The sequence below is a fragment of the Panthera onca genome, chromosome B2, assembly GCF_046562875.1.
Source record: "Panthera onca isolate mPanOnc1 chromosome B2, mPanOnc1 haplotype 2, whole genome shotgun sequence".
NCBI lineage: Eukaryota > Metazoa > Chordata > Mammalia > Carnivora > Felidae > Panthera > Panthera onca.
This window is the reverse complement of record NC_138343.1, coordinates 104,649,219-104,677,194: the sequence shown is the minus strand read 5'-3', so window position 1 is coordinate 104,677,194 and position 27,976 is coordinate 104,649,219. Positions and strand designations below refer to the sequence as shown.

General features: G+C 39.0%; 1 protein-coding gene across 1 annotated transcript; it reads right to left on the bottom strand.

Annotated features, from left to right (window-relative positions):
* Positions 1-27,921, bottom strand: LOC132667551 (amine sulfotransferase-like). Its single transcript, XM_060616474.2, has 7 exons — positions 27,790-27,921; positions 22,651-22,803; positions 10,799-11,007; positions 6,722-6,845; positions 5,654-5,748; positions 2,723-2,906; positions 1-876 (listed from the first exon to the last, which is right to left on the bottom strand). The coding sequence occupies exons 1-7, from the start codon at positions 27,827-27,829 to the stop codon at positions 755-757; spliced, it is 927 nt and encodes a 308-aa protein (XP_060472457.1). The 5' UTR covers positions 27,830-27,921; the 3' UTR covers positions 1-754.
* Positions 27,922-27,976: the final 55 nt, after the last annotated feature.

Genomic DNA, 27,976 nt, shown 5'->3' with positions numbered 1-27,976 from the left:
CACAATACATCATGATTTATTGGTTTCTTAATCTATGTTAGAAATTAGGGCATAGTTATAAAAAAGAAAATTATATCGACAGAAAATATGTCATTTTACATAAGAAAATTTATGTACATACAATATTGTAGAACAAGATAATGTCTGTTTTAATCAGTAGGAAAATGATGTGAATTCAATAAATGATTTTGGGCCATTTGGCTATCTGTTAGGAAAAAAAATTGACAGGTATCTAACAACAAAAGATAGATATTAAGATTAAATAAAGAAATGACTTATGAATACATGGAAATACTTGTGATAGCAACACTCCTAGTTGGACACAAATCCTAGAAGCCATAAAATGAAAGGCTGACTCGTTTGATTACCTAAGAATTAAAATCTTAAATATGAAAAAAGACCATAAGTAGTTTTTTATAAATGACAAGGCTTCTATTTTAAGATGTCAAATCAATCACATGTTATGATCTCCTTTGTGGTTCAAGGCTTTGGAACTTCTGAACTTAAGGTAAACTATTCCATAATTATACTGCAACACAAAGAGAGGAAACCTCTTCTGATCAGAAAGTGAGGACTCCTAGCAAATTGAAACAGGCCACAGATGGCAAATGATGTAGTGTGGGCATATTAATATTTATTCATCAATGAGTTTTTTCAATAATAAGCCAGTGACAATCAAAGATGAAAGTGTACAATTCAATATATTTCCTTCTGAAAGAAGTTTCGTAAAAATATTTGTGCATTGTTAAGAAATCTATTCTTCATTCATATCCCAGATGAACTTCAAGGGAATATCTTTCATCTTCGTTTGGAAAATCATGTCAAACTTTTCATTCTGCTCAACAGTCATGTGATTTTTCCAGTCTCCAATCGTACCTGGGAGGAACAGCAAAGAAATTGCTTCAAGGCAGATTCTGGGAGGAGGGGGCATGATGCCTTAGTGCTGGGAGAAACACCATTTTTTGGACATTCATTTTCCTCCCTAGTAAGGCCCCTGTTGCTCCTGCACATGGCAATGGCCCTTTTCTCTCCCACTTTATGGCAAGGGGAAAAGAAAACTCATCATCACAATTATGAGGTAATTTAAGGTAATTAGCTCAAGCCCTGAGCTGTCAGCTACCTGACAAAGGAGAAAACTCTTGCAACTTGTTGACTATTTTGTTGCAGGCTAACATGGGCTATTGTAGTTTACAGAAGTCCTTAAAAATTCCAAAAATCAGATATCATTAGACAAATATTTACTGATGAGGACATGGATGCTCAGAGAGATTTTTAAAATATAGCCCAAGCTCATACAGTTTGGAATGGCCCACCTGTAATTATTCCATCTGTACCCAGTGTAGGTTTAAAACAATCTTACTTTAAACTTACAGACACAGAGTTGGGACGGCAAGTAGAGGTCGATAGAAGGAGAGGCAAGAAACACTGAATGTAAAATCACGCTAAAGTGTAAACAAATAAATAAACCAGCTTCAATGCTAATGAAACTGAAAACACAAACACAATTTGTGCAGGAGTGGTAGAGCCAGTACAAATGACATTACACTTCATAACATCTAAGAGAAAAGTATGTGCAGAAGAAACAAGGGAATGTGCATCATTTCCGTAAGGAAATTTGGCTTCTCCATTTTTTGTTGTCTTGGCCATTTCAGTCTCTCGTTTTTCAGGTGTGTTAAAGATGTGTAACCACAGAAAATTTTCTTTTTTCAAAGAAAAAAAATGCAAGTGCCATGATGATGGCATTGGAGAAGGATTGTAGCATCTACAACATGACAGGATGCGCTGAGGGTAAAGGGAAGGGCATGTCCCCACTTCAGGTTGGCTCCAAGTTACCAGTGTTTCACATTTTTTAATTGAATGGGTGAAGATGTACAAAGTAGTTAAGTGAAGGAAATACTAATGTATTTAAGCCACTATTTATTGCGATTGGCGTAGAGGCATAAAACATTCTGATTAAGTGTAAAATTTATGTCAATTCTGTATTATCGATTTTCCAGGTACTAAGAAGATCATACATTTTAACTTAGAATAATTTATAAAATAATAAAAATATTCTAACATGTTCACATTTATCATTTATATGAAGGAATAATTCATTTAAAAATGCACTCACCAGAGGTATCATATTGAGATAAAGGAGATATTCCTATACATTTTTATGATGGAAGATTATTTTGTTACTGGGAAGGACTATTATGTATACTATACTATTATGTGTGTGTGTGTGTGTATGTGTGTGCGTGTGTGTGTATACTATTATATGTATACATAATAGTCCTCCCCAGTAACAAAAGAATAGTGAATATGTGTTGTTAATTCAGTCCTGGACGAGGTTCAGACTAAATCACAGAGATGGAAGAACAGCCAGTGATGGCCAACTGTGCCACCATTAATTCATCATCATGTGCCTAACCCATTGTACTGGGGGAAAATAGTCTAACACTAAATGAACATCCCTTTTGTGGTAGACATGGTGATAGGCATTGGTAGATTTCCAGGGGCCAAGGAGAAGGCCTTGCAACTTTAGGCTATTCATCCAGACACATTCTGGGACCAAATAATATAGTCTCTTGAAGAGCACCAAGAAGAAATCATGGAAAATCAACTGTGTAGGGAAGGGAACAGGGCCATAGCAGCTCCACATCGGGACAGCTTAGAAGATACACTTCGTTATGTTTGTATCACAGTGCAAGATAGCCAAGCATTTATTGTTCAACATCACCTTTGCGAAGAAAATGACCTTTTTTTTGTATCCCAAAATAGACCTTGAGTTTATTGTCATAATTGGCTCGTGGGTCATTCTTCATGTTTTCAAACGTGGCCTGTCTCACAACGGCATCCACGTCCTCTTCACTCAATTCTTTCCCCAAAAATTTGCATATTTTTAACACAGAGCCTCTGAGATCCTGAAATAAATCATAATATGATAAATGATGCACATTATAAGAAAGAAGACACACACAAAAGTCACAGCTAAATATCATTATGGGAGTGAAAAATGTAGGTGCTTAGGATACTTAGAAAAGTGGAGCAGGACCATGAGAAGGTTCTTGCTTATTCCTTCTTGATAAATTAATTCCTCCCTTGTCCACTGTTTTAGAGTGCATATTAGGAACACTCATATTTCATTTTATTTGTGTTAAGTGGGCAAGTATTTGGTGAATAGCTACTATATGTCAGATGCTGCCCTAAATGATGGTGCACGTGAACAGAGGCACAACAGGGAATCAGTTCTGGGAATTCAGTACAAGCACTTACTGGCAAAGAGTAATTATGTAACACAATTCAGAGAAAGTTCCTCAAAGATGAGAAATTTGTTCTGGGAATTAAACCAAAACCAGGACTTTTTTGATAGACAAACTGAAGATACAGTGTTTAAATCAAAAAAAGAGTATCTGCAAAATTGTGGTTGCATGGAAGGTGTGGGATCTCAGGTCACAGGAGTATGAGAATTTGAGTTTCTCTGGGGCTATATGGGAACAGGTCTGGAATGAGAAAGATGGGAGGTGAGCCTGTAAGCAATAGAAGGACAATCAACAAAACTAAAAGGCAACCAACAGAATGGGAAAAGATATTTGCAAATGACATATCAGACAAAGGGCTAGTATCCAAAATCTATAAAGAATTCACCAAACTCCACACCCGAAAAACAAATAATCCAGTGAAGAAATGGGCAGAAGACATGAATAGACACTTCTCTAAAGAAGACATCCAGATGGCCAACAGGCACATGAAAAGATGCTCAATACCACTCCTCATCAGGGAAATACAAATCAAAACCACACTCAGATATCACCTCACGCCAGTCAGAGTGGCCAAAATGAACAAATCAGGACACTATAGATGCTGGAGAGGATGTGGAGAAACGGGAACCCTCTTGCACTGTTGGTGGGAATGCAAACTGGTGCAGCCGCTCTGGAAAACAGTGTGGAGGCTCCACGAAAGACTAAAAATAGATCTACCCTATGACCCAACAATAGCACTGCTAGGAATTTACCCAAGGGATACAGGAGTGCTGATACATAGGGCCACATGTACCCCAATGTTTATAGCAGCAGTTTCAACAATAGCCAAATTATGGAAAGAGCCTAAATGTCCATCAACTGACTAATGGATAAAGAAGATGTGGTTTATATATACAATGGAATACTACTTGGCAATGAGAAAGAATGAAATCTGGCCTTTTGTAGCAACGTGGATGGAACTGGCGAGTGTTACGCTAAGTGAAATAAATCATACAGAGAAAGCCAGATACCATAGGTTTTCACTCTTATGTGGATCCTGAGAAACTTAACAGAAGACCATGGGGGAGGGGAAGGGGGAAAAATTACAGAGAGGGAAGGAGGCAAACCATAAGAGACTCTTAAAAACTGAGAATAAACTGATGGGGGATGGGAGGGAGGGGAAAGTGGGTGATGGGCATTGAGGAGGGCACCTGTTGGGATGAGCACTGGGTGTTGTATGGAAACCAATTTGCCCATAAATTTCATATAAAAAGAAAAAAAGAAGGGCCATATTGTGAAGAAGATTACAAGGCCAGCCAGACACTTGAATCTCTATTTCGTAGGTGATATGCACTCAGCCAGAGAGTCTAGATTTGGTATATGCCCTATGGCAGGGGTAACAGAAGCTAGTGACAAACACGCAGCAGGTGGCAGCCTTTAGGGTCGCCAGCCTTTCAGCTCTTTCTCTTCTTTCCTGCTAAGAGATCCTGGTGGTGTCCTGGCAGCAGTGCCCAGCCACATTCCATAATGATCATTATTAATCCAACTTCCTCGTGGCAATCCCACTGTCTGCTACAAGAGATTAGTTTAGGGTGGTCACATGGCCCAATTTGGGTATTGGGTCTGAAAGAGGAAGTCAAACAGAAGTTTCTGAGAGTGAGTTTCCTCACGGAGCAAAAGTGGGAACAAAGCAAGGCAAGAATGCCACTTTTCTCCCCGTTAACACTCTGTCTGCCATGTAAGCTATCATGTGAAGACATGACTTTGGAGCTACAACTGTCCTGCTACCATGAGGGAAACATCGTCATCACACCAAATATGGTACAAAAGAAACACAGAAAACCCTGGGATATTCTTGACATGCATGAGCCAAACACCCAGCATCAGGGTAGCCTGGCTCTGGGTTTTAGTCAGTAAGCAATAAAAGTTTTCTTTTCAGGCACATATAGTTGACTGTACTGGGAGCTGAATTCTTTCTAATCATACACAGGTATTTTCATTTAATTTTTCCTGCATGGTTTAATCATACACAATACAGACAAGATTAAAGTTCCCAAGAAATGTACCTGCAAGTGAGGAACACACATCTACAACGTTAGTGTAATTAAAAATGGAAGGAAATAGATATAACAATTCACGAAAGAGAAACCAATAATCTGACTCAAAATAATCAAATCATTCACACCAACATACATAAACAGACATCTATTGACACACAGATAAATTTTGAAAAGAAACCTCCAGTGGTAGTTCTAAATGGAAACCTGGTAAAGAAAGCATAGAAGTGATATAGGAAAAATGTCTCCTGGTACACAATCTGGGTTCTCAAATTTGATATCATCCTTTGGGTGTTCTGGGCATAAACAATCAATTCATTCAGCCAGGCTGGCTTACAGCTTCAGTGAAGTCAGTAATGTCACATTTCTCACCTTCTTCATCTCCTCATACATCAAGAAATGAATGTTGAACAGGTTTTTGTGCTCATACCAACCTTTGATGTGGTCAAACCAAAGACTTCCTGCCACTGTGGGGAGAACAGATACATCATTAAGTAAATATGTTGAACACATTGAAAAGAATCTACAGTCCTAGGAGATGCAGGAACCTTTAGTAACAAAGGAGGAAAAGGAAGTGTGCTGCTAGATTCCAGATTTCCCCTAGCATCTGGTTGTGGGAGAACCATCCAACTTCCACCAGGAAACAAACATACAGTCAAGGAGAAATTAGTCTCTTAAAAATGCATTTCATATAAATAGAAAATAATCTTGCCATGGGGTAAGAAAAACTGAAAAGGGAAAGGAGGAATGAATCCTCTCCTTACTTCTCGACTATCCCCAAAGGCACATGGAGGTATTTCTACTCTGCAAGGAGCACGAGAGGTCTCTAAGAGTCACTTCAGCTCTGCCACAATGCATTGGACACAATCGTAAGTCTGTTCCAGATCATCACGTTTACTTCTGCAAGCTTTGTTCCTGGTCAAATAGCTGCACTGGCTCCTCAGATAAGAATGTGGTGAGCACCTGTTTTGCTCGATGGATAGAACATGCAACTCTTGACCTCAGAGTTGTGAGCCCCATTCTGGGTGTATAAATTACTTAAACAATGAATAAAAATTTACTAAAATATTTTTTAAAGGACTCTTGGGAGGAGCCCCTTGAAATATGAAGTGCAAAGCTCCAAACGTACGCTCTCACTGAGCTACTTCTCACTAAGCTAGGACAGAAATCTGTGTGCCAGTGAAATAATCTCTCCATGGTTAGATGTAATTATTTTCTGTTGGTATGACTGTAATCTTGACAATTTGTTGAGAAGGAGAGAGAGTTAGCAATATTTGTACAATGGCTGGACATGGTCACCTAAGACAACACTACCAACTGGCTTGATACGTTGATTACTGATCCCCATTCTACTCTATTTAAGCAAACTCTTTCTCTCTGCTAGAGCTTAAAAACTCACCACAAGACACCAAACTTAGTATTTTATGAAATTTTAGTTACCTTCTCCTTCTAGAAATAGATTCATGAATTCCACAAAGTTATCTGTAGCGGATGCTGTCAGTTTCTTTGAAAAGTGAAAATATGAGCACATAACATCCTTAGGGTTTCTGTATATGTAAATAACCTGGAAAGAAAGGAAGTATTCATTATATCTGATGCTTTCATAATGTCATATTTGTACCCTAATGCCCTCCAACTGAATGAAGCCTGTTAGCTTAACTTTACAGTTTCTAACCATTTCTTGTATATATTCAACCCTCTTTGTATTTTGCATTTCTCCTCTGCAATGGCTCTCCCTTAATGATTGGGAGACTTAATTATTGGTGACTATCAATTACCTCACATGGTACCTCTTCTTACTCCCCTAGACAGAAACCAACAATATTCTCCTGTCCCTACCTCAACAAGCTAACATATGTGAAAATATCTCATAGCTATACAATTATGGCAATAGGAAAAACTTACTAAGATATTTTCAAATCATCTGTGAAAGTTTAGATTGTATTTCTCTCATCCTTCAGTGTATGGTTCACATAATTCTTATATATCTTCACAGTATAAAGCACAAGTACTTGACCCATAGTAGTTACTTCTTCAATATTTTTTGCATTGAAGGACTATGAGATTTAACTTTAAAAATGTATATTGTAACCAATCAGAAGCCATAATTTCATAAAGCAGTGAAGCAACCCAAAGACATTAAAAATACAAAGTATTGGGGTGCCTGGGTGGCTCAGAGGGTTAAGCGTCCAACTTCAGCTTAGGTATGATCTCATGGTCCATGGGTTTGAGCCCTGCATCAGGCTCTGTGCTGACAGCTTAAAGCCTAGAGTCTGCTTTGGATTCTGTGACTCCCTCTCTCTCTGCCCCTCCCCTGACTATGCTCTCTCTATACATAATAAATAGAACAAAATATATAAGGAAACTGGGAAAAGGAGTGGTTTGAAGATAAAATCAAAACTCCTTTTGGTATTGGAGCCCATATTTGGATAATACCTATATAGAGATATATTTGACATCTCTATAGATATAGAGTTTTTAAATACTTTACATCAATCTAGAATTAAAGGGAGAAATCAACTATACATACATTGTATTTAACTTACGTGATTAGATAATCTAACTGAGGGATTAACTATAGAGGGAGAATAGGAGAAGGCCAGGCCAAAAATCTGGGAATCATCAGCTCTCAGAGGTTAGACAGAGAAGGAGAAGCCAGTAAAGAGGAAGGAGCAGCGTCTCAAAATATAATTGTATAAGTTAGAAAAGATCTCACATAACATTTCCTAAATAGTGAAAGTATCAACTTTTCTCACAAAAAGCCAAAGCCCAAGATGAGAGTGCAACAGGTTAGGTTAACTCATCATCTCGATGTAGTCATAGACTGAGTCTCCTACTTTTCCACTATGACATGCTAACCCTTCTTTATGTCCCACACAGCTGCCACTTTTCATCCCCATGGTCAATTAAAATAATGAAGAAACCTTCTTTCAGAGGACACGAAAGAAACTTCTTCTTTACTTGTGTTGTTGTTCATAAGCTTGTCACTTACCTGTGCCTTAAAAATTAATGGCAAGATGCCTGGTACCAAGCCCTGGTTTTGCACCAACCAAATTTTACCACTCTAACCATCAGACCAGAAGCATATACAGGATACAAGTCCAAACAAAATGAGAGCTCTGCTGAAATGAAATATGAAGAGAGGGAAAGGTTTTTGGGTAGAATCTCCTCTAAGTGTCCACTGAGACAATATGATACCACGAATGTGGTGTCTGGAACAGCAGGAAAAGAAAATGTTTAAAGACATAGAAAGTGATCAACTATGTCAGATGCCAGTGATAGGCCAAGTAAAGTGATCAAGAAATGATCCCCCCTTTTCAAAAACTATAATAACAAGGGACGTTGACATTCAGGATTCAGGGAAAGCGTGGAGAATGAGGCTAAACGCTTTTAAGAAGTTTATCTCAAACAGAAAATGAAAGGCAGAAAATGAAAATTGAAATGGAGCAAGACAAGTTTTATTTTACTGTTAAAAAATGCCACATGAAAACTTCATTATGGGCCAAACAGAATGATCCAATCAGCATAAGGAAATTGGTAATGAATGAAAAAAAGCAAATTATATTGCTTAAGGAAAGTCTTTGAGAGTAGAACAAGTTTCTCAACAGTGGCACCATGGACATTTCCCCAGATAACGGTCTGTGGTTGGGACTACCGTAAGCATCATGGGACATTTAACAGCATCCCAGGCCTCAACCCACTATAACTAGCAGCACCACCACCATAACCAAAAATGCCTCAAATATGCTAAATATCCTGTGGGGAATACGCAGAGCTGAGAGCTGATGATTCCCAGATGTTGGCCTGGCCTGACTCCCATTTGCGAAACAGTGGTACAGACAAAAGGGATCCAAAAAGGGATCCAGACCATGAATGGAGGGGCAGATATGTAATGAGAACAAAACTGTGTACACATCCCACCTTTTCCTCTTAAGGAGGGACAGCAGTGAGGGGAGGTTTTGCATGTGGAGGGCATCTACTATTAATGGTTTACTTGGAGTCTTTTACTGGGATAGGTAGAGCAGAATGCTGCTGAGGTTTGAGAAGATAAAGAAAGTATGAAAAGTCAGTATGGAAAGGGGGGGAAGCAAAACATTTTTAAAAAGTAAAGTGTGAGAATTGTGGCCATAAATGTAAAGAAAGACACAATTTTTAACTGTTTTGATTTTTTCTGACCACACTACCAGATTCATGAATATAGGTACTAATATAACACAATTGTGTTTCAGCAGAATTAAGGGTTGGCAACAAATCATAACAGTTGAATTAGCAAAAGAATTTAGACAAAAAGGATTTGAATTTAAAATGTAGAGTCATTGGTGGGCAAGAAGCAATTAGGGACACGCATATATATGAGAGTGAGTGTGGGGAATAGGAGTGGGGAGGGGGCTGGAGAAATGAATGTGCTGACACATCATTGAACAGAACACCTGAAAAGAGCAGGAGGAAAAGGAGACAGCACTCAGATAATAAGGTGCTTGAAGCAAAGATCTGCATTAGGGCAATTACTGGCGATCCCTTTTGTCATTCATTCAACTCTAATGCCTTCTAGACAGGGTTCTATGCACTGCAAACTCCATCTGTCTCAAGGGTTTTACACTGTGGCCAGAAACATAGACAATAAATAAACAGGTAAGTATGTATTACATCAGAAAGCAAAAACAGTCATAGACAAAGGCAGGTGCATAACACGTGGGTTGCAGAAGAGGGTTACTGAGGTTGGTGGAGGAAAAGTGGCTGGAGTTTAAATCAACCGGAGAGGCCTGGCAGGGCTAGGGTCTGGGAGGCCAGTGCAGAGCCTGATGGGTCAACCTGAAGGAGGCAATCCCACACTTGTGTGGCCCTGACAGGAAGTGCCTCCTTCATGTTGATCCTTTGAGCGTAGTTGGCCTCACTCCTATCTGGCCAGCCAGAGACAATGTACATCAACTTTGAAATAATCCCGTGAGTCAGAGGAGTGGAGGTAGAGAGGGAGAAAATGAGTCAAGAGTTGAAATTATCAGTGGGTGGAGGTGACTGATACTGGGAGAGACAAAAATCACTCAGTAGATACAAATGATTCTCTCTGAGCTTCCCTCAGATTTCCAATGAACTCGGTACATTCACAGAGAAAGCGGGCAAAACAGGTTGGAAGCGTCAGAAGGAAGCGAGGAGAGCATACAGAAAAAAGAAAAAGGAATTGTTGGCAGTTTATATACACATGGTAATATAGCTAACAAATGAGAGGGTATATAATATATAATGTATATGATATTATAATATACTCTATGAAGTAAATTAAATACACTCCTATATAGTCTCATTTTCCAATGGTTGTGTTCCATATGTGATCAGAAAACAAAGGGTGAAAGATAAAATCAGATACTGGAAGATAAGAACACAAAAGTCTGTTGAAAATTAATGCATGACAAATACCACATTTGCTAACACCTGGACGAGTGCAGCATCAATGTAATGAATAGAAATGAAATAATGAAAAAGCAGTTGTCTTTCAGCAGCCATAGTCTATTTTCCTACTTTGGCTTTTTTGTTCTTTAGCCCCCTGGGAACCAAGTAGTATGGGATGTGGGTAGTGAAGAGACGAGGAGATGGTCTTTCAGCAAAATCCACTTCTCGAGAGGAGTACTCAATGAAGGGGATGCGTTCAACTGTTTCCAGATTCCCAATGCCTTTGCGATGTTCTTCAAAATAAATCAAGCACAATATCTGCTGAAACCAGACAGTCCCTGTAAAAGAAATAATTTTGTTTTAATGATGCGAAAATTTATCCAAAAAGTATATAGATGTGTCATCAGTTTTTTAATCAGAGGTTGTTATTATAATACGTACAAAGGTAATTTTGTCTCAATGGAATTTTTAATATATAAAGGGTGCAGTGTGGGTAAAGACAAACATACGTTGCCTTTGCTTTTCGTTATAAGGAGATTCTACATGTGAAACTCCATGGGCATTTGTCCCACAAATTTTTCTTGAGTCTTCTGTACTTTCTTCTGCTTCATATATGGGAATTTTAAACTATCTTCTATGCCTGCCTCAAGATTTCCTTCCCCAACCCCACTCCTAGGACGTTAGCTAATATAGAGAAAAAAAATTGGCATTTTACTGATAGAGTCACTTTCCATCTTTCCCCCGTTCCCTATGTTTCTTACTGTGCCCATGATGTCACTTCGGGAAATAGTGTTCATTATAAATCCCTAAAGGAGGCCCTGTGATCCACATGGAGACAGGAAGGAAAAGATTAGACCTTTTGCTGTAAGTGGGATGTGACAAATTCTAAGGATGACTATTTCTCCCAATTCCAATTAGAGTGGACATATGTCACAGAATACACGGGTGTACTGCCTACTCTAGATTCCTTCCACTTCATTTTGCATGCTTCATATATGGGAATATTAAGAGTTAAAACACACCTTCTGTAAGGTCATGCTTCTCATATATACAGGCAATGCTTCAAAAACCTACCCCAACAAGAAGTCACATGTCCCAGAAAGGTTCAAATCAACATCTTAAATGAGAAAGTACATTGGCCCCTCATCAATTCCCATCCTATAATCCCTTCCTGAGACCACCCTATCACCCTGCCTGTGAAGCAGCAGCATCTGGTAAGCAAGATCATTGTTAAGAATACATGCCTTGCTGTCAGGTGGTATGCACCTTGTCTGGAGCATGATGGGCATAAATCCTCCAGTGTTGCCCAGGGAAGACCAAGATCATGTGTGCTTACATGTTACCACAGCTGATGTTCAAACACAAAGAAAATTCATTGTTATGAAGCTCTAAAAGGGTTTCTTACATTCTCCAACCTTTCCCAGATAAGAAGTACTGCTTCTGCATCAGGTATCACAGCTTCAGGGGTGCCGAGGAATTACCAAACATGACCTTAATGGGTTACAAATCTGCAGAAATTTAAGACTATGAGGACTGGAAGAACGTGTTCCCCAGGCAAAATAGGCTGCATTTTTCCTGTCTTTGTCCTCTCTCCTGCTTCTGCTTCCATATCCACTCCCCTATCACAACCTATCTTTCTCGTTTTCTCTTTTCTTTCTTTCTTTCCTCCTTCCTTCCTTCCCTCCCTTCCTCCTTCCTTCCCTCCTTCCTTCCCTCCTTTCTTTCTTCTTTCTTTCTTTCTTTCTTTCTTTCTTTCTTTCTTTCTTCCATTCTTTCTTTTTCTTTCTTTCTTTCTTTCTTTCTTTCTTTCTTTCTTTCTTTCTTTCTCCTTCTTGCCTTTTTGGATGTCAGAGGTTAATGTAAGTTGATATTTATCATTTTCTGCAGTCATGCTATACTAACATCACTGATTCACTGCAGGCACTCCAAGATCTATTAATTCCTTATATTCACATTTCCTGCTTCCATTCCTACCCCTACTTCCACCACAGACAAGAAGACTTTAGGGTTTAAAGTATATTCTTTCTTGGAAGATGTTCTTTTGAAATATGTATTGTTGTATGTGCTTGATTTTTAATCCATGCACGTCATTTCTTACTGTTTGTCACTGTGAGCTGTGGTTTAACATTCCTTTACATGCTACTGCTGATCCATTGCACCTAACAGATGCTGTCTGTGTTTCAGGGTGTGCATTCATGCACTGACCTGTCTAATTTCCCCCAATGGACAGCACACCCCAAACAACACTGCCACTTACACCCTCACTCATGTTGCCTATGAACCCATATGAGATATTCTTGGAGACATATACTCAGGAGCAAAATTGCCTGGTATGTCTGTATTTCAGTTGATCAGATAGTGCCAGACTGCTCCCCAGAGAATGGCTGCTTCAGTCTACTCTCCCAGCAGTATTATGCTAAAGCATGCAGATGTGTGTGTACTCCTTGTCAGCATTCAGGGTTTCTGACCTTTCTAATTGCTGTCAGTGTACTAGATATAAAGCAAGTGACTATTGTGTACCAGCTTTGTGGTTTTTTGTTGGCATTGGTGGAGAGTGGTTTCCTTCGGTAAATTTTCAGCTCATCTCTTTGGCTCTTTTTATAAGTAGATCACTGTTCTCTTCCAGTTGATCTGTATATACACCTAATATATTCTAGGTATTAATTATTTTTAATTATAGTCATTGCCAGTAGTTCCTCTCTTTTTTTTTATTTTTTATTTTTTATTTTATTTTTTATTTTTTAATATATGAAATTTACTGTCAAATTGGTTTCCATACAACACCCAGTGCTCATCCCAAAAGGTGCCCTCCTCAATACCCATCACCCACCCTGCCCTCCCTCCCACCCCCCATCAACCCTCAGTTTGTTCTCAGTTTTTAACAGTCTCTTATGCTTTGGCTCTCTCCCACTCTAACCTCTTTTCTTTTTTTTTTTTCCTTCCCCTCCCCCATGGGTTTCTGTTACGTTTCTCAGGATACACATAAGAGTGAAACCATATGGTATCTGTCTTTCTCTGTATGGCTTATTTCACTTAGCATCACACTCTCCAGTTCCATCCACTTTGCTACAAAAGGCCATATTTCATTTTTTCTCATGGCCACGTAGTATTCCATTGTGTATATAAACCACAATTTCTTTTCCATTCATCAGTTGATGGACATTTAGGCTCTTTCCATAATTTGGCTATTGTTGAGAGTGCCGCTATAAACATTGGGGTACAAGTGCCCCTATGCATCAGTACTCCTGTATCCCTTGGATAAATTCCTAGCAGTGCTATTGCTGGGTCATAGGGTAGGTCTATTTTTAATTTTCTGAGGAACCTCCACACTGCTTTCCAGAGTGGCTGTACCAATTTGCATTCCCACCAATAGTGCAAGAGGGTTCCTGTTTCTCCACATCCTCTCCAGCATCTATAGTCTCCTGATTTCTTCATTTTGGCCACTCTGACTGGCGTGAGGTGATATCTGAGTGTGGTTTTGATTTGTATTTCCCTGATAAGGAGCGACGTTGAACATCTTTTCATGTGCCTGTTGGCCATCGGGATGTCTTCTTTAGAGAAGTGTCTATTCATGTTTTCTGCCCATTTCTTCACTGGGTTATTTGTTTTCCGGGTGTGGAGTTTGATGAGTTCTTTATAGATTTTGGATACTAGCCCTTTGTCCAATATGTCATTTGCAAATATCTTTTCCCATTCCATTGGTTGCCTTTTAGTTTTGTTGGTTGTTTCCTTTGCTGTGCAGAAGCTTTTTATCTTCATAAGGTCCCAGTAATTCACTTTTGCTTTTAATTCCCTGGCCTTTGGGGATGTGCCGAGTAAGAGATTGCTACTGCTGAGGGCAGAGAGGTCTTTTCCTGCTTTCTCCTCTAAGGTTTTGATGGTTTCCTGTCTCACATTCAGGTCCTTTATCCATTTTGAGTTTATTTTTGTGAATGGTGTGAGAAAGTGGTCTAGTTTCAACCTTCTGCATGTGGCTGTCCAGTTCTCCCAGCACCATTTGTTAAAGAGACTGTCTTTTTTCCATTGGATGTTCTTTCCTGCTTTGTCAAAGATGAGTTGGCCATACGTTTGTGGGTCTAGTTCTGGGGTTTCTATTCTATTCCACTGGTCTATGTGTCTGTCTTTATGCCAATACCATGCTGTCTTGATGATTACAGCTTTGTAGTAGAGGCTAAAGTCTGGGATTGTGATGCCTCCTGCTTTGGTCTTCTTCTTCAAAATTACTTTGGCTATTCGGGGCCTTTTGTGGTTCCATATGAATTTTAGGATTGCTTGTTCTAGTTTCGAGAAGAATGCTGGTGCAATTTTGATTGGGATTGCATTGAATGTGTAGATAGCTTTGGGTAGTATTGACATTTTGACAATATTTATTCTTCCAATCCATGAGCAGGGAATGTCTTTCCATTTCTTTATATCTTCTTCAATTACCTGCATAAACTTTCTATAGTTTTCAGCATACAGATCTTTTACATCTTTGGTTAGATTTATTCCTAGGTATTTTATGCTTCTTGGTGCAATTGTGAATGGGATCAGTTTCTTTATTTGTCTTTCTGTTGCTTCATTGTTAGTGTATAAGAATGCAACTGATTTCTGTACATTGATTTTGTATCCTGCAACTTTGCTGAATTCATGTATCAGTTCTAGCAGACTTTTGGTGGAGTCTATCGGATTTTCCATGTATAATATCATGTCATCTGCAAAAAGGGAAAGCTTGACTTCATCTTTGCCAATTTGGATGCCTTTGATTTCCTTTTGTTGTCTGATTGCAGATGCTAGAACTTCCAGCACTATGTTAAACAACAGCGGTGAGAGTGGGCATCCCTGTCGTGTTCCTGATCTCAGGGAAAAAGCTCTCAGTTTTTCCCCGTTGAGGATAATGTTAGCTGTGGGCTTTTCATAAATGGCTTTTATGATCTTTAAGTATGTTCCTTCTATCCCGACTTTCTCAAGGGTTTTTATTAAGAAAGGGTGCTGGATTTTGTCAAAGGCCTTTTCTGCATCGATTGACAGGATCATATGGTTCTTATCTTTTTTTTTGTTAATGTGATGTATCACGTTGATCGATTTGCGAATGTTGAACCAGCCCTGCATCCCAGGAATGAATCCCACTTGATCATGGTGAAGAATTCTTTTTATATGCTGTTGAATTCGATTTGCTAGTATCTTATTGATAATTTTTGCATCCATATTCATCAGAGATATTGGCCTGTAGTTCTCTTTTTTTACTGGGTCTCTGTCTGGTTTAGGAATCAAAGGAATACTGGCTTCATAGAATGAGTCTGGAAGTTTTCCTTCCCTTTCTATTTCTTGGAATAGCTTGAGAAGGATAGGTATTATCTCTGCTTTAAACGTCTGGTAGAACTCCCCTGGGAAGCCATCTGGTCCTGGACTCTTATTTGTGGGGAGATTTTTGATAACTGATTCAATTTCTTCGCTGGTTATGGGTCTGTTCAAGCTTTCTATTTCCTCCTGATTGAGTTTTGGAAGCGTGTGGGTGTTTAGGAATTTGTCCATTTCTTCCAGGTTGTCCAATTTGTTGGCATATAATTTTTCATAGTATTCCCTGATAATTGTTTGTATCTCTGAGGGATTGGTTGTAATCATTCCATTTTCATTCATGATTTTATCTATTTGGGTCATCTCCCTTTTGTTTTTGAAAAGCCTGGCTAGAGGTTTGTCAATTTTGTTAATTTTTTCAAAAAACCAACTCTTGGTTTCGTTGATCTGCTCTACAGTTTTTTTAGATTCTATATTGTTTATTTTTGCTCTGATCTTTATGATTTCTCTTCTTCTGCTGGGTTTAGGCTGCCTTTGCTGTTCTGCTTCTATTTCCCTTAGGTGTGCTGTTAGATTTTGTATTTGGAATTTTTCTTGTTTCTTGAGATAGGCCTCGATTGCAATGTATTTTCCTCTCAGGACTGCCTTCGCTGCGTCCCAAAGCATTTGAATTGTTGTATTTTCATTTTCGTTTGTTTCCATATATTTTTTAATTTCTTCTCTAATTGCCTGGTTGACCCACTCATTCGTTAGTAGGGTGTTCTTTAACCTCCATGCTTTTGGAGGTTTTCCAGACTTTTTCCTGTGGGTGATTTCAAGCTTCATAGCATTGTGGTCTGAAAGTATGCATGGTATAATTTCAATTCTTGTAAACTTATGAAGGGCTGTTTTGTGACCCAGTATGTGATCTATCTTGGAGAATGTTCCATGTGCACTCGAGAAGAAAGTATATTCTGTTGTTTTGGGATGCAGAGTTCTAAATATATCTGTCAAGTCCATCTGATCCAATGTGTCATTCAGGGCCCTTGTTTCTTTATTGACCGTGTGTCTAGATGATCTATCCATTTCTGTAAGTGGGGTGTTAAAGTCCCCTGCAATGACCACATTCTTATCAATAAGGTTGCTTATGTTTATGAGTAATTGTTTTATATATCTGGGGGCTCCGGTATTCGGCGCATAGACATTTATAATTGTTAGCTCTTCCTGATGGATAGACCCTGTAATTATTAGATAATGCCCTTCTTCATCTCTTGTTACAGCCTTTAATTTAAAGTCTAGTTTGTCTGATATAAGTATGGCTACTCCAGCTTTCTTTTGGCTTCCAGTAGCATGATAAATAGTTCTCCATCCCCACACTCTCAATCTAAAGGTGTCCTCAGATCTAAAATGAATCTCTTGTAGATAGCAAATAGATGGGTCTTGTTTTTTTATCCATTCTGATACCCTATGTCTTTTGGTTGGCGCATTTAATCCATTTACATTCAGTGTTATTATAGAAAGATACGGGTTTAGAGTCATTGTGATGTCTGTATGTTTTATGCTTGTAGTGATGTCTCTGGTACTTTGTCTCACAGGATCCCCCTTAGGATCTCTTGTAGGGCTAGTTTAGTGGTGACGAATTCCTTCAGTTTTTGTTTGTTTGGGAAGACCTTTATCTCTCCTTCTATTCTAAATGACAGACTTGCTGGATAAAGGATTCTCGGCTGCATATTTTTTCTGTTTAGCACACTGAAGATATCGTGCCAAGCCTTTCTGGCCTGCCAAGTTTCAAAGGAGAGATCAGTCATGAGTCTTATAGGTCTCCCTTTATATGTGAGGGCACGTTTATCCCTTGCTGCTTTCAGAATTTTCTCCTTATCCTTGTATTTTGCCAGTTTCACTATGGTATGTCGTGCAGAAGATCGATTCGTGTTACGTCTGAAGGGAGTTCTCTGTGCCTCTTGGATTTCAGTGCCTTTTTCCTTCCCCAGTTCAGGGAAGTTCTCAGCTATAATTTCTTCAAGTACCCCTTCAGCACCTTTCCCTCTCTCTTCCTCCTCTGGGATACCAATTATGCATATATTATTTCTTTTTAGTGTATCACTTAGTTCTCTAATTTTCCCCTCATACTCCTGGATTTTTTTATCTCTCTTTCTTTCAGCTTCCTCTTTCTCCATAACTTTATCTTCTAGTTCACCTATTCTCTCCTCTGCCTCTTCAATCCGAGCCGTCGTGGTTTCCATTTTGTTTTGCATTTCGTTTAAAGCGTTTTCAGCTCCTCGTGACTGTTCCTTAGTCCCTTGATCTCTGTGGCAAGAGATTCTCTGCTGTCCTGTATACTGTTTTCAAGCCCAGCGATTAATTTTATGACTATTATTCTAAATTCTCTTTCTGTTATATTATTTAAATCCTTTTTGATCAGTTCATTAGCTGTTGTTTTTTCCTGGAGATTCTTCTAAGGGAAATTCTTCCGTTTGGTCGTTTTGGATAGTCCCTGGAGTGGTGAGGACCTGCAGGGCACTTCCCCTGTGCTGTGGTGTATAACTGGAGTTGGTTGGGGGGGCCGCAGTCAGACCTGATGTCTGCCCCCAGCCCACCGCTGGGGCCACAGACTGGTGTGTGCCTTCTCTTCCCCTCTCCTAGGGGTGGGATTCACTGTGGGGTGGCGTGGCCCGTCTGGGCTACTTGCACACTGCCAGGCTTGTAGTGCTGGGGATCTGGCATATTAGCTGGGGTGGGTAGGCAAGGTGCACGGGGGCGGGAGGGGCAGGCTTAGCTCGCTTCTCCTTAGGTGATCCACTTCAGGAGGGGCCCTGTGGCAGCGGGAGGGAGTCAGATCCGCTGCCGGAGGTTTGGCTCCGCAGAAGCACAGAGTTGGGTGTTTGCGCGGAGCAAGCAAGTTCCCTGGCAGGAACTGGTTCTCTTTGGGATTTTGGCTGGGGGATGGGCGGGGGAGATGGCGCTGGCAAGCGCCTTTGTTCCCCGCCAAGCTGAGCTCTGCCATCTGGGGGCTCAGCAGCTCTCCCTCCCTTTGTCCTCCAGCCTTCCCGCTTTCTGAGCAGAGCTGTTAACTTATGACCTCCCAGACGCTAAGTCGCGCTTGCTGTCGGAACACAGTTCGTCCGGCCCCTCTACTTTTGCCAGCCAGACTCGGGGGCTCTGCTTGGTCAGCGAGCCGCCCCTCCGCCCCGGCTCCCTCCCGCCAGTCCGTGGAGCGCGCACCGCCTCGCCGCCCTTCCCACCCTCTTCCGTGGGCCTCTCGTCTGCGCTTGGCTCTGGAGACTCTGTTCTGCTAATCCTCTGGCGGTTTTCTGGGTTCTTTAGGCAGGTGTAAGTGGAATCTAAGTGATCAGCAGGATGCGCGGTGAGCCCAGCGTCCTCCTACGCCGCCATCTTCAAAAGCCCAGTAGTTCCTCTCTTTCAGACCCTATTAACTTTGCCTAGGGAACTCACTGTTAAGCAAAGCCCAAACATCTTAATTTTGATGTAACTGAATTTATCAAACTATTACCTGTATATTTTTCTTTGGACATTTGTGTAGACGCTCTTGACCACTCCTTAGTTACAATGATTTTTCTACAATATTTTTAATAGAAATAGTTGTATAATTTTACCTTTAATATTAGTGTCTTGAATACACTTAGAGTTTACTCTTTTATGTGCTGTTCGATTCCAGGTGAACTTCCTGCATATAGTGACACAGATTTCCTGGGACCAAATATACTATCTTTTCCCCATTAATAAATGCACCTTACTTAAATTTATATTGAGTTCTGTTATACACATGGAATTGTTTTTTAGGTCTTTCCTGTTCTTCTGGGTTATTTGTTCTTGTCTAAATGCTATGATGTGCTTCCTAAGGATGGCTTTGTAAAGAATGAACAAATTAAGTATGTAGATATATGGTATAGTATAAGGTGATATGTGTTATATTATGGAGGGAAAATAAAGCAGCAAAGAAGACTGTGAGAATTTTGAGTGAGGCTGCATTTTTAAATATGACCATCCAGAATGCCTTAATGATAATATAAATTTAAAATAAGGACCCAAAGAAGGGAGTAAACCATGCACATATCAGGTAGAAGAGCATCAAGGGAAAAAGATTCTGTGAGTGCAAAGAGCCAGAGATAGGAACATGTCTGTTAAATTGAGGTAGAGCAAGAGAATCAGTGTTTTCTTGGGGAAAAAAAATATTAAAAACATTTTTTTCTAACAAATATTTTAAGAATTAGTAACAATCTTTCACAGACTCTTCCAAAAATAAAAAAAGTGGGGACACTTCCCAATTCATTTTACAAGGCTAACATTACCCAGCTAAGTACCAGAAAAGACACTAGAAGAAAAGAATGTCACAGGCCATCAGTCTTGATGAATATAGATGCAAAAAATCCCCAATAAAATATTAGCAAACTGAATTCAACAACACATTAAAAGGATCATACACCATGATCAAATACAATTCATTCCAGGGATGCAAGGATGGTTCAACATCCGCAAATAGAATAGTTTGATAATGCATTAAAAAATGAAGCATAAAAACCATATTATCATCTCCATAAATACAGAAAAAATTCAACAGAATTGAATATTGTTCATCATAAAAATTCTCAACAAAATGTAGAAGGAACATAACTCAATAGGTTAAATGCCATTTATGACAAGATCATAACTGACATCTTTCTCAATAGTAAGAATTTCAGTTTTCCATCTAAGATCATAACCAGGGCATCTAAAGTAATGACCAAGATCAGACGCTTCTCACTAGTTTTACTGGAAATCCTAGCCAGAGCACTTAGACAAGAAAGAGAAACAAAAGGCATCTAAGTTGCAGAGGAAGAAGTAAAAGTGTCTTTATTCGTAAGATATTATATATCAAAAACCCTAAACATTTCACCAAAAATTCTGTTAGAACTAATCATTTGAATTCAGTGAACTTGCAAGATAGGAATCAGCATACAAATATAACTTGTATTTCTATAAGCTAACAATAAACTATCAGAAAGAGAAATTAAGAAAACAATCCCATTTATGATAGCATCAAAAAGGAGAAAATATATAGGAATAAATTTACCTATGGAGGTAGAAGACTTACACATTGGATATTGTAAAGTACTGATAGAAGGAACTGAAAAAAAAATACAAATATATAGAAAGACATTCCTGTTCATGGGTTGGAAGAACTAATATTGTTAAAATCCCATACTACACAAAGCAGTCAGCAGATTCAATGCAACCTTTATCAAAATTATCATGACATTTTTCGCAGAAATAAAACAAATAACCATAAAATTTTTTTGCACCATATAAGACCCTGTGTAGCCAAAGCAATCTTTAGAAAATACAACTGAGCTAAAGACATCACATTTATTAGTTTCAAATAATATTAAAAATTTATAGTAATCAAAACATTATGGTATTGGCATAAAAACAGATGCATAGATCAGCAGAGCAAGAGAGTGAGCCCCAAATTAAACATGTATAATCAACTAATTTCTGACAAAGGAGCAAAAAATATAGGGTGGACTCTTCAATAAATGGTATTGGGAAAACTGGACTGGCATAGGAAAAGAAGAATATGAACCACTCCCTTAAACCATACACAAAGTTAACTCAAAATGGATTAAATCCTGAATGTAAGACCCGAAACAACAAAACTCCTATAAGAAAACAAGGGCAGTAGTGCCCCAAAATTCATGCTGGCAATGATATTTTGGGACATGACACCAAAAGCAAATGCAGCAAAAACAAAATAAGTAAGTGGGAGTATATCAGACTGAAAAGTTTCTGTACACCAAAGAGCCCAAACAAAATGAAAAGGCATATTGAATGGAATAAAATATTTGGAAATCATATTTCTCATAATAGGTAATATCAAACCATATAGAGAACTCATACAACACAGCAGCAAAAAACATTCCCCCCAATCCCATTAAAACACAGGTAGAGAATACCCCACATCATGGTACTAGGCACCTTCAACCCATGGTCTTTGAAGGTGAGAATGAAAGGGTCCAGGCAGGGTGTAGAGAAACTTATTAATCCAGTGATTTCCCTCTTCATTCTCAGCAGTGTATCTTCTATCTATACCTGGCTATGGAAGGGACCCCCCTACTGTGGGATCAATGGGATATACCTGTGGCTCGGCCTCCCTAATGTCATTCACATTGAATGGGGATGAGGCCGGACAGTGGCTCATAGAGCTGAGTATGAGCCCTAGCTGTGGGCTAGAAATGTCCTTAATAAACATCCTTATTTTTCAAAAAATAAAAATAAAAAAATAAAACACAGGTAGAGAATGTAAATAGATGTATGTGTAGGCCCACACACACAAAATGTATGTATATATTCTACACATATATATGAGTGCTATCAAAAATAAGACCCAAAGTATTTGGGGAATGATCATAATTAGTATAAGTTCAATTTCCTCTTTCTCAGGTACTTGGTCATTAAATACAGCTTCAAGTATGTCCCAAGAAGCTGCCTAAATGGCAAATATCCCTGTGTCCTTTCCCAGCCCACTTCAGCAACTCAGTGTTTGATAGGGTTTCGTCAATCTCTCTCCTTCTTCATTATGCCCATTTCCCTTGCCCACATGAGAAATTACTTATATCCAGTAGATTGACTATATATGCAAATAGAATATGCTCCTAAAAAAACAGTGCTCCCATATTACAGAAATATCATTTTATTAATTATATTAGCTGTTGGAATACAGGACTCACCAGATTTGGGGTATGTGATTATGAAGACATCATCATCTCTGATTTCAAAATCATCTAAATTTTCTAAAAATTCAAGATTAAGTTGAGTATTTGCAAAATAACATCCTTTAAATTTGGTTAAAAATTTGTTTGTATCTTCCATATTTCTGTTGCCTGCAAAATACAGATAAATTATTTGAGAGAAATTTAGTAGAATGTTATAGTCTTCCTTTCTGTATCTTTCCTTTTTAACAAACACAAACACTGAAAACCTGTTGGCTCTGAAAGCCTGGATTCTGGGTGTGTGGAATTTGGGAATGCCCAAGAGACTTCTATTTATGGGCTAGCTCTTGGTTTTATTTGTGCGTGCTCCATTCATGTAGGTATGGGGAAAGTAGCTTACGAGTAATTATTGTAATATTTCTAAAAACTGATGCTCTTAATCAGAAATCTTATGTATATTTGAACAGAAAATGTATATACAAATAGGATTTAAGCGGGCTTCAAAAACACTTGGCTATCAGACCAACCACATAGTCCTTTATCAGCTGGCCTTTTTTCCCCCCTGTAAATGAACTACATTCACTTGCTTAGGTCTTAGTAGGTTCATAAAAGATTTCTTTTATATAATTTCTCGGTAGGCATTATCTGTTTATAGTAATCTTGGTACCTTTGAATTTAACTTTCTTTTTTTTCTTTTTTTTAAATTGTGACATCTTTAAAGTTATTGGGGTAGTACCAGCATGAATGGTCACAGGCATGAGTCTATTCCGGGAAGCCTGAGACATTGCGTGTGAGCAATTAAATTGCCCATAATGATAATATGGACAATGGCACAAAGGAAAAGCATGAAAGAAAACATTTAAATAATGGATCGCATGTAGAAAGTACAAACCAAGACTTGTGAGTTGTCATTTAGGTACATATTTTGCCTTTCATTATTATCTGTCCCTAACTATATGGAAAAACGCATTTTGATATGAGAACTCTGGGTTTCAGTTTTCTTGGAGGTGTTGCATCCACACGACTCCTGAAACAGAATGCTACGGGCACCAGTGACAGTCACAACAAAGTTTATTACAATGAGAGGCAAGGCCGACCGATCGGGACCAACACTCTTGATAAGAGTGCGGCCCCGAACAGCCGGGATACAGAGTTTTTATAACCGATCACATCGTTTTATCATCACCTGGGAACATAACAAAGAAACAGGTTCCAGATGAGTTAGAAACAGTTGTCTAATGAGGTGTTTACTTTAGACTTTCTGCCTCTAAGTTGCAACCAGTGGATCTCCTTGACCCTGCCTCTGATGCTCTTTTCTTTGAACTTTTGTTTCCTTAATTGGTGAAGCCTAATTTACAAGGGTATGAGGCATAGTTTACCAGAGCAAAGCAAGGCTGTTATGTCTTAACCTTCAGTGTCAACACAAAGCTGTTATTTTTCAAGCTAAGCATTAGCTCTACACTACAATTTAACCCTTACAGAGGTACTTCCAGATGACTCTGAAGTGTCCTATTCCTAGTTCTCAAAATAGTTGATCATAGCAGTAGCTGACAAAATAAGAGCTTAGAATTGCATAATTTGAAAACAATTCCAGAAAGCCAGAGCCAAGGGTCATTATAGAAAAATGGAAATAAGCATGTTTTTTATTTTGTTAAAGTTTATTTATTTTGGAGAGAGAGAGAAAGAGAGACAGAGCGCGAGCACAGAAGGGGCAGAGAAAGACGGAGACACAGTATCCAAAGCAGGCTCCAGGCTATGATATGTCCGCACAGAGCCAATGCGGGGCTCAACTCAGGAACTGTGAGGTCATGACCTGAGCTGAAGTCTGATGCTTAACCAACTGAATCACCCAGATGCCCCCAAATAAACAACTTTAAATATATTTTCACAGTCACACTGTTACTGGAAAACCTAGGATTGGTAGCCTCTCTTTACAAAAGAGATTTACGAAAAAAACCAAATTACTTGGAATCATCAACATGAATTCATAGGCAAGAAAGAAAGTGGGGGACCAGACAGCAAAGGATGGAGAAAGACAGGAAAGATGAGTTTTCGGTCACTGGAGATATTTAAAGAGTCTCTTTGCCATCTGCAGTGTCCAAGATGAAGAACATAATTTACATCTCGATCCCCACATTGGGCTGTAATAGTAACTTGCATTATAAAGAAGCAGTGGCTCCTTAGTGCAGCCAGTTCCACGTCTTGGGATTAAAAAATAACAATAAGCCTGTAACATTTTGATCTTTTCATAAAGCAAACAAGATTTTGTTGCTATCAGAGGTGGTACTCAGGGGTCAAAAGGACCAACATGAGGACTGCCAGGGCAAAGATCAGAACAAGTAAACAAGTTTTGTACAAACGTGACTTCATGATGATGCTATTAAAATGTGGCCACACAAACCGGCAACAAATTTTTAAAGCCTTAATAGGATTCATAAGATTAAATCATGAAAATCTAATAAGCAACCAGGTAAGAATTATCCATTGTTAGTAAAAGTAGGAAGGTCGTGTTTAGAGAACATTTAAAAATATATATGCCTGACCATAAGAGACTCTTTTTTTAATTTTTTTTTTAACGTTTATTTATTTTTGAGACAGAGAGAGACAGAGCATGAATGGGGGAGGGTCAGAGAGAGGGAGACACAGAATCTGAAACAGGCTCCAGGCTCTGAGCTGTCAGTACAGAGCCTGACGCGGGGCTCAAGCTCACGGACCATGAAATCATGACCCGAGCCAAAGTCGGCTGCTTAACCGACTGAGTCACCCAGGCGCCCCAAGAGACTCTTAAATACAGAGAACAAACTGAGGGTTGATGGGGGTGAGGGAGAGGGGAAACTGGGTGATGGACATTGAGGAGGGCACTTGTTGGGATGAGCACTGGGTGTTGTGTGGAAGCCATTTTGACAATAAATTATGTTTTAAAAAACATTAAACCAGCATAGAATCACAAAGATAAAAAAAAAAAAAAAATACAGGGGCGCCTGGGTGGCTCAGTAGGTTGGGCGTCCGACTTCAGCTCAGGTCATGATCTCACAGTCCGTAAGTTTGAGCCCCGCATCGGGCTCTGTGCTGACAGCTCAGAGCCTGGAGCCTGTTTCAGATTCTGTGTCTCCCTCTCTCTCTGACCCTCCCCCGTTCATGCTCTGTCTCTCTCTGTCTCAAAAATAAATACACGTAAAAAAAAATTTTTTTTAAATATGCCCGGTTTGTAAATTAACATGGGGGAATAATGAGAATTACTAACAAGAATATGGAAAATACAGAGTGACTTCTAACAGTGAGATAAAAAGTTAGAAAAACTTATGTAAAAGATACAGGAATGTTGGGGAGTGAAAATTGGTCCCTTTTATCTTTTCACAAAAGTAGAATAATGGTATCTTATAATACTGGAGCCTAGGCAGGGACATTGTAAACAATGCATCTGTGTCAGAGATTGACATGGTCTGGCTATCCAACGGGTCCCCTATATCAAAGGGCTTATATGTTCCTCAGGGTCCAAATGTGTAGAGTAGGCTTTAGGGGAAGGCATATGCCCCCATCTGAGCCCAACGTGATTGCAAATTGGATGGGAAGAAAACCTGGCATGTGACATATGTAATATTACCCAGGGTAGAAAGTTGAAGCTCTTGTACAATAGATGTGGAATTATAATTAGAATGAAGGTGATTCACAGTCAGTTGAGGTTAGTTGGAACACCTGTCAATATCTAATTTTTGATGTTCAGGAGCACCAGGAAATGCACTGAAAGTAAGGGATTTGCCTTTAGCACCGGTGGCCAAACAGCAAGAAACGTTCATACCTAAAGGAAGTGGTGTAGCAATTAAAATCCTTGGGAAGTGGCAGGGAGGATGTGAATATACCTTTAAAAGTGGGGAAAACAGAGCAAAAATATCTTTTGTGGCCAAAAGATATTGCTTCTGAGAGAGCTCAAGGAAAAGGCCATAGGACACATAGGACACATGCCTTTTCCTCGAATTGGCTGTGTTAACAGGAAATAAAGTAACAAGATAAGTAGACAAAAGGGGACATATCATCGATGGACTCCTTTTCTAGGGAAGTAAACTATTTGAAAACATATGAAAAAACTTAGTGTGATCCGAAAAGGGGGTAAAAAAAGAAGATAAACTAGAATGAATCTGGTATTCTGCTATCATACATACTATACATTCTACCCTCTTCTATTCTCCGTGTATTAGAATCTAGTATAAAACACTACTGTTATGGTCCATTATATCTTTGTTTTAGTGTAAAATGTTCTTGAATCTCTATATAAATATTTTGGAACCAAAACAGCTAAGTTGATTGAAAATCAATGCAAAACAATTACATAATATTTTTGCTTCAAATATATGAGCTGATATCTTATATTTATCTAGCCCAGTGTTTAGAAAGATCACCTGAGGGGCTCCTGGGTGGTTCAGTCTTGGTTTCGGGTCAGGTCATGATCTCATGGTTCGTGGTTTCAAGCCCTCCACCAGGGCTCTGCACTGACAGCCCAGCCCCTGCCTGGGATTCTCTCTTTCCCTCTTTCCCTCTTTCTCTGCCCCTCTTCTGCTCTCTCCGTCTCTCAAAATAAATAAACTTAAGAAATTTTTTTTAAAAAGAAGGAAAAAAGTCTCACCTGAGACTGTATAATTAGTACAGTTCAGACAAGTTAAGGGGAGCAGAGTTTGTGCCCAGAAATATACTGCATTAGCAGGTGGATTTTTTTGCGACAGAAGCAATACAGATCCAGCAGACCCAAATAGCTTTTTACTTTTCCTTAACTGCCTAAAAGAATTTCCACAGGTGGCCTGTACCAGGAAGAAAACTTATACCAGAGATAACTTTGTACATCATAAAGACTCAATCACATGGTTGAGGTTGAGTAAACACAAAGAATATGTGCTCTTCACATGTTCCTGTCAATCGTCTTTGTCTTCTTTGAATTCCCAATGCTTTCACCCTCTTCTCTTTAGCTCAGGATAATATATAAACCTCAGTTGTGGGACTGTATTTGACTCTTCCTGTTATATGGGGCTGCCATATGTAGGTAATTACATTTGTTTTTTTCTCCTGTTAACCTGTCTTATTTCAACTTAATTACTATATCAGCCAAAGAACATAGAAAGAAAATGGAAAAGGTTTTCACCCTCGATCAAAAATGCAACTACTCACCAATAAGAGCTTGTTGAAATGAAGACTGAACTTCTGACATCAATGCCAATGGGAAGAATAATCGTGCTGCCACTGGTTGAAAAAGACTTAGCTCAAGACTGTGTTTTCTATGAAGAGATTTAATGATTCACCAATTAGCAGATCTCCCAGAATCAACAGCTTAATCATGAGGTGGGATTAGGCTGGT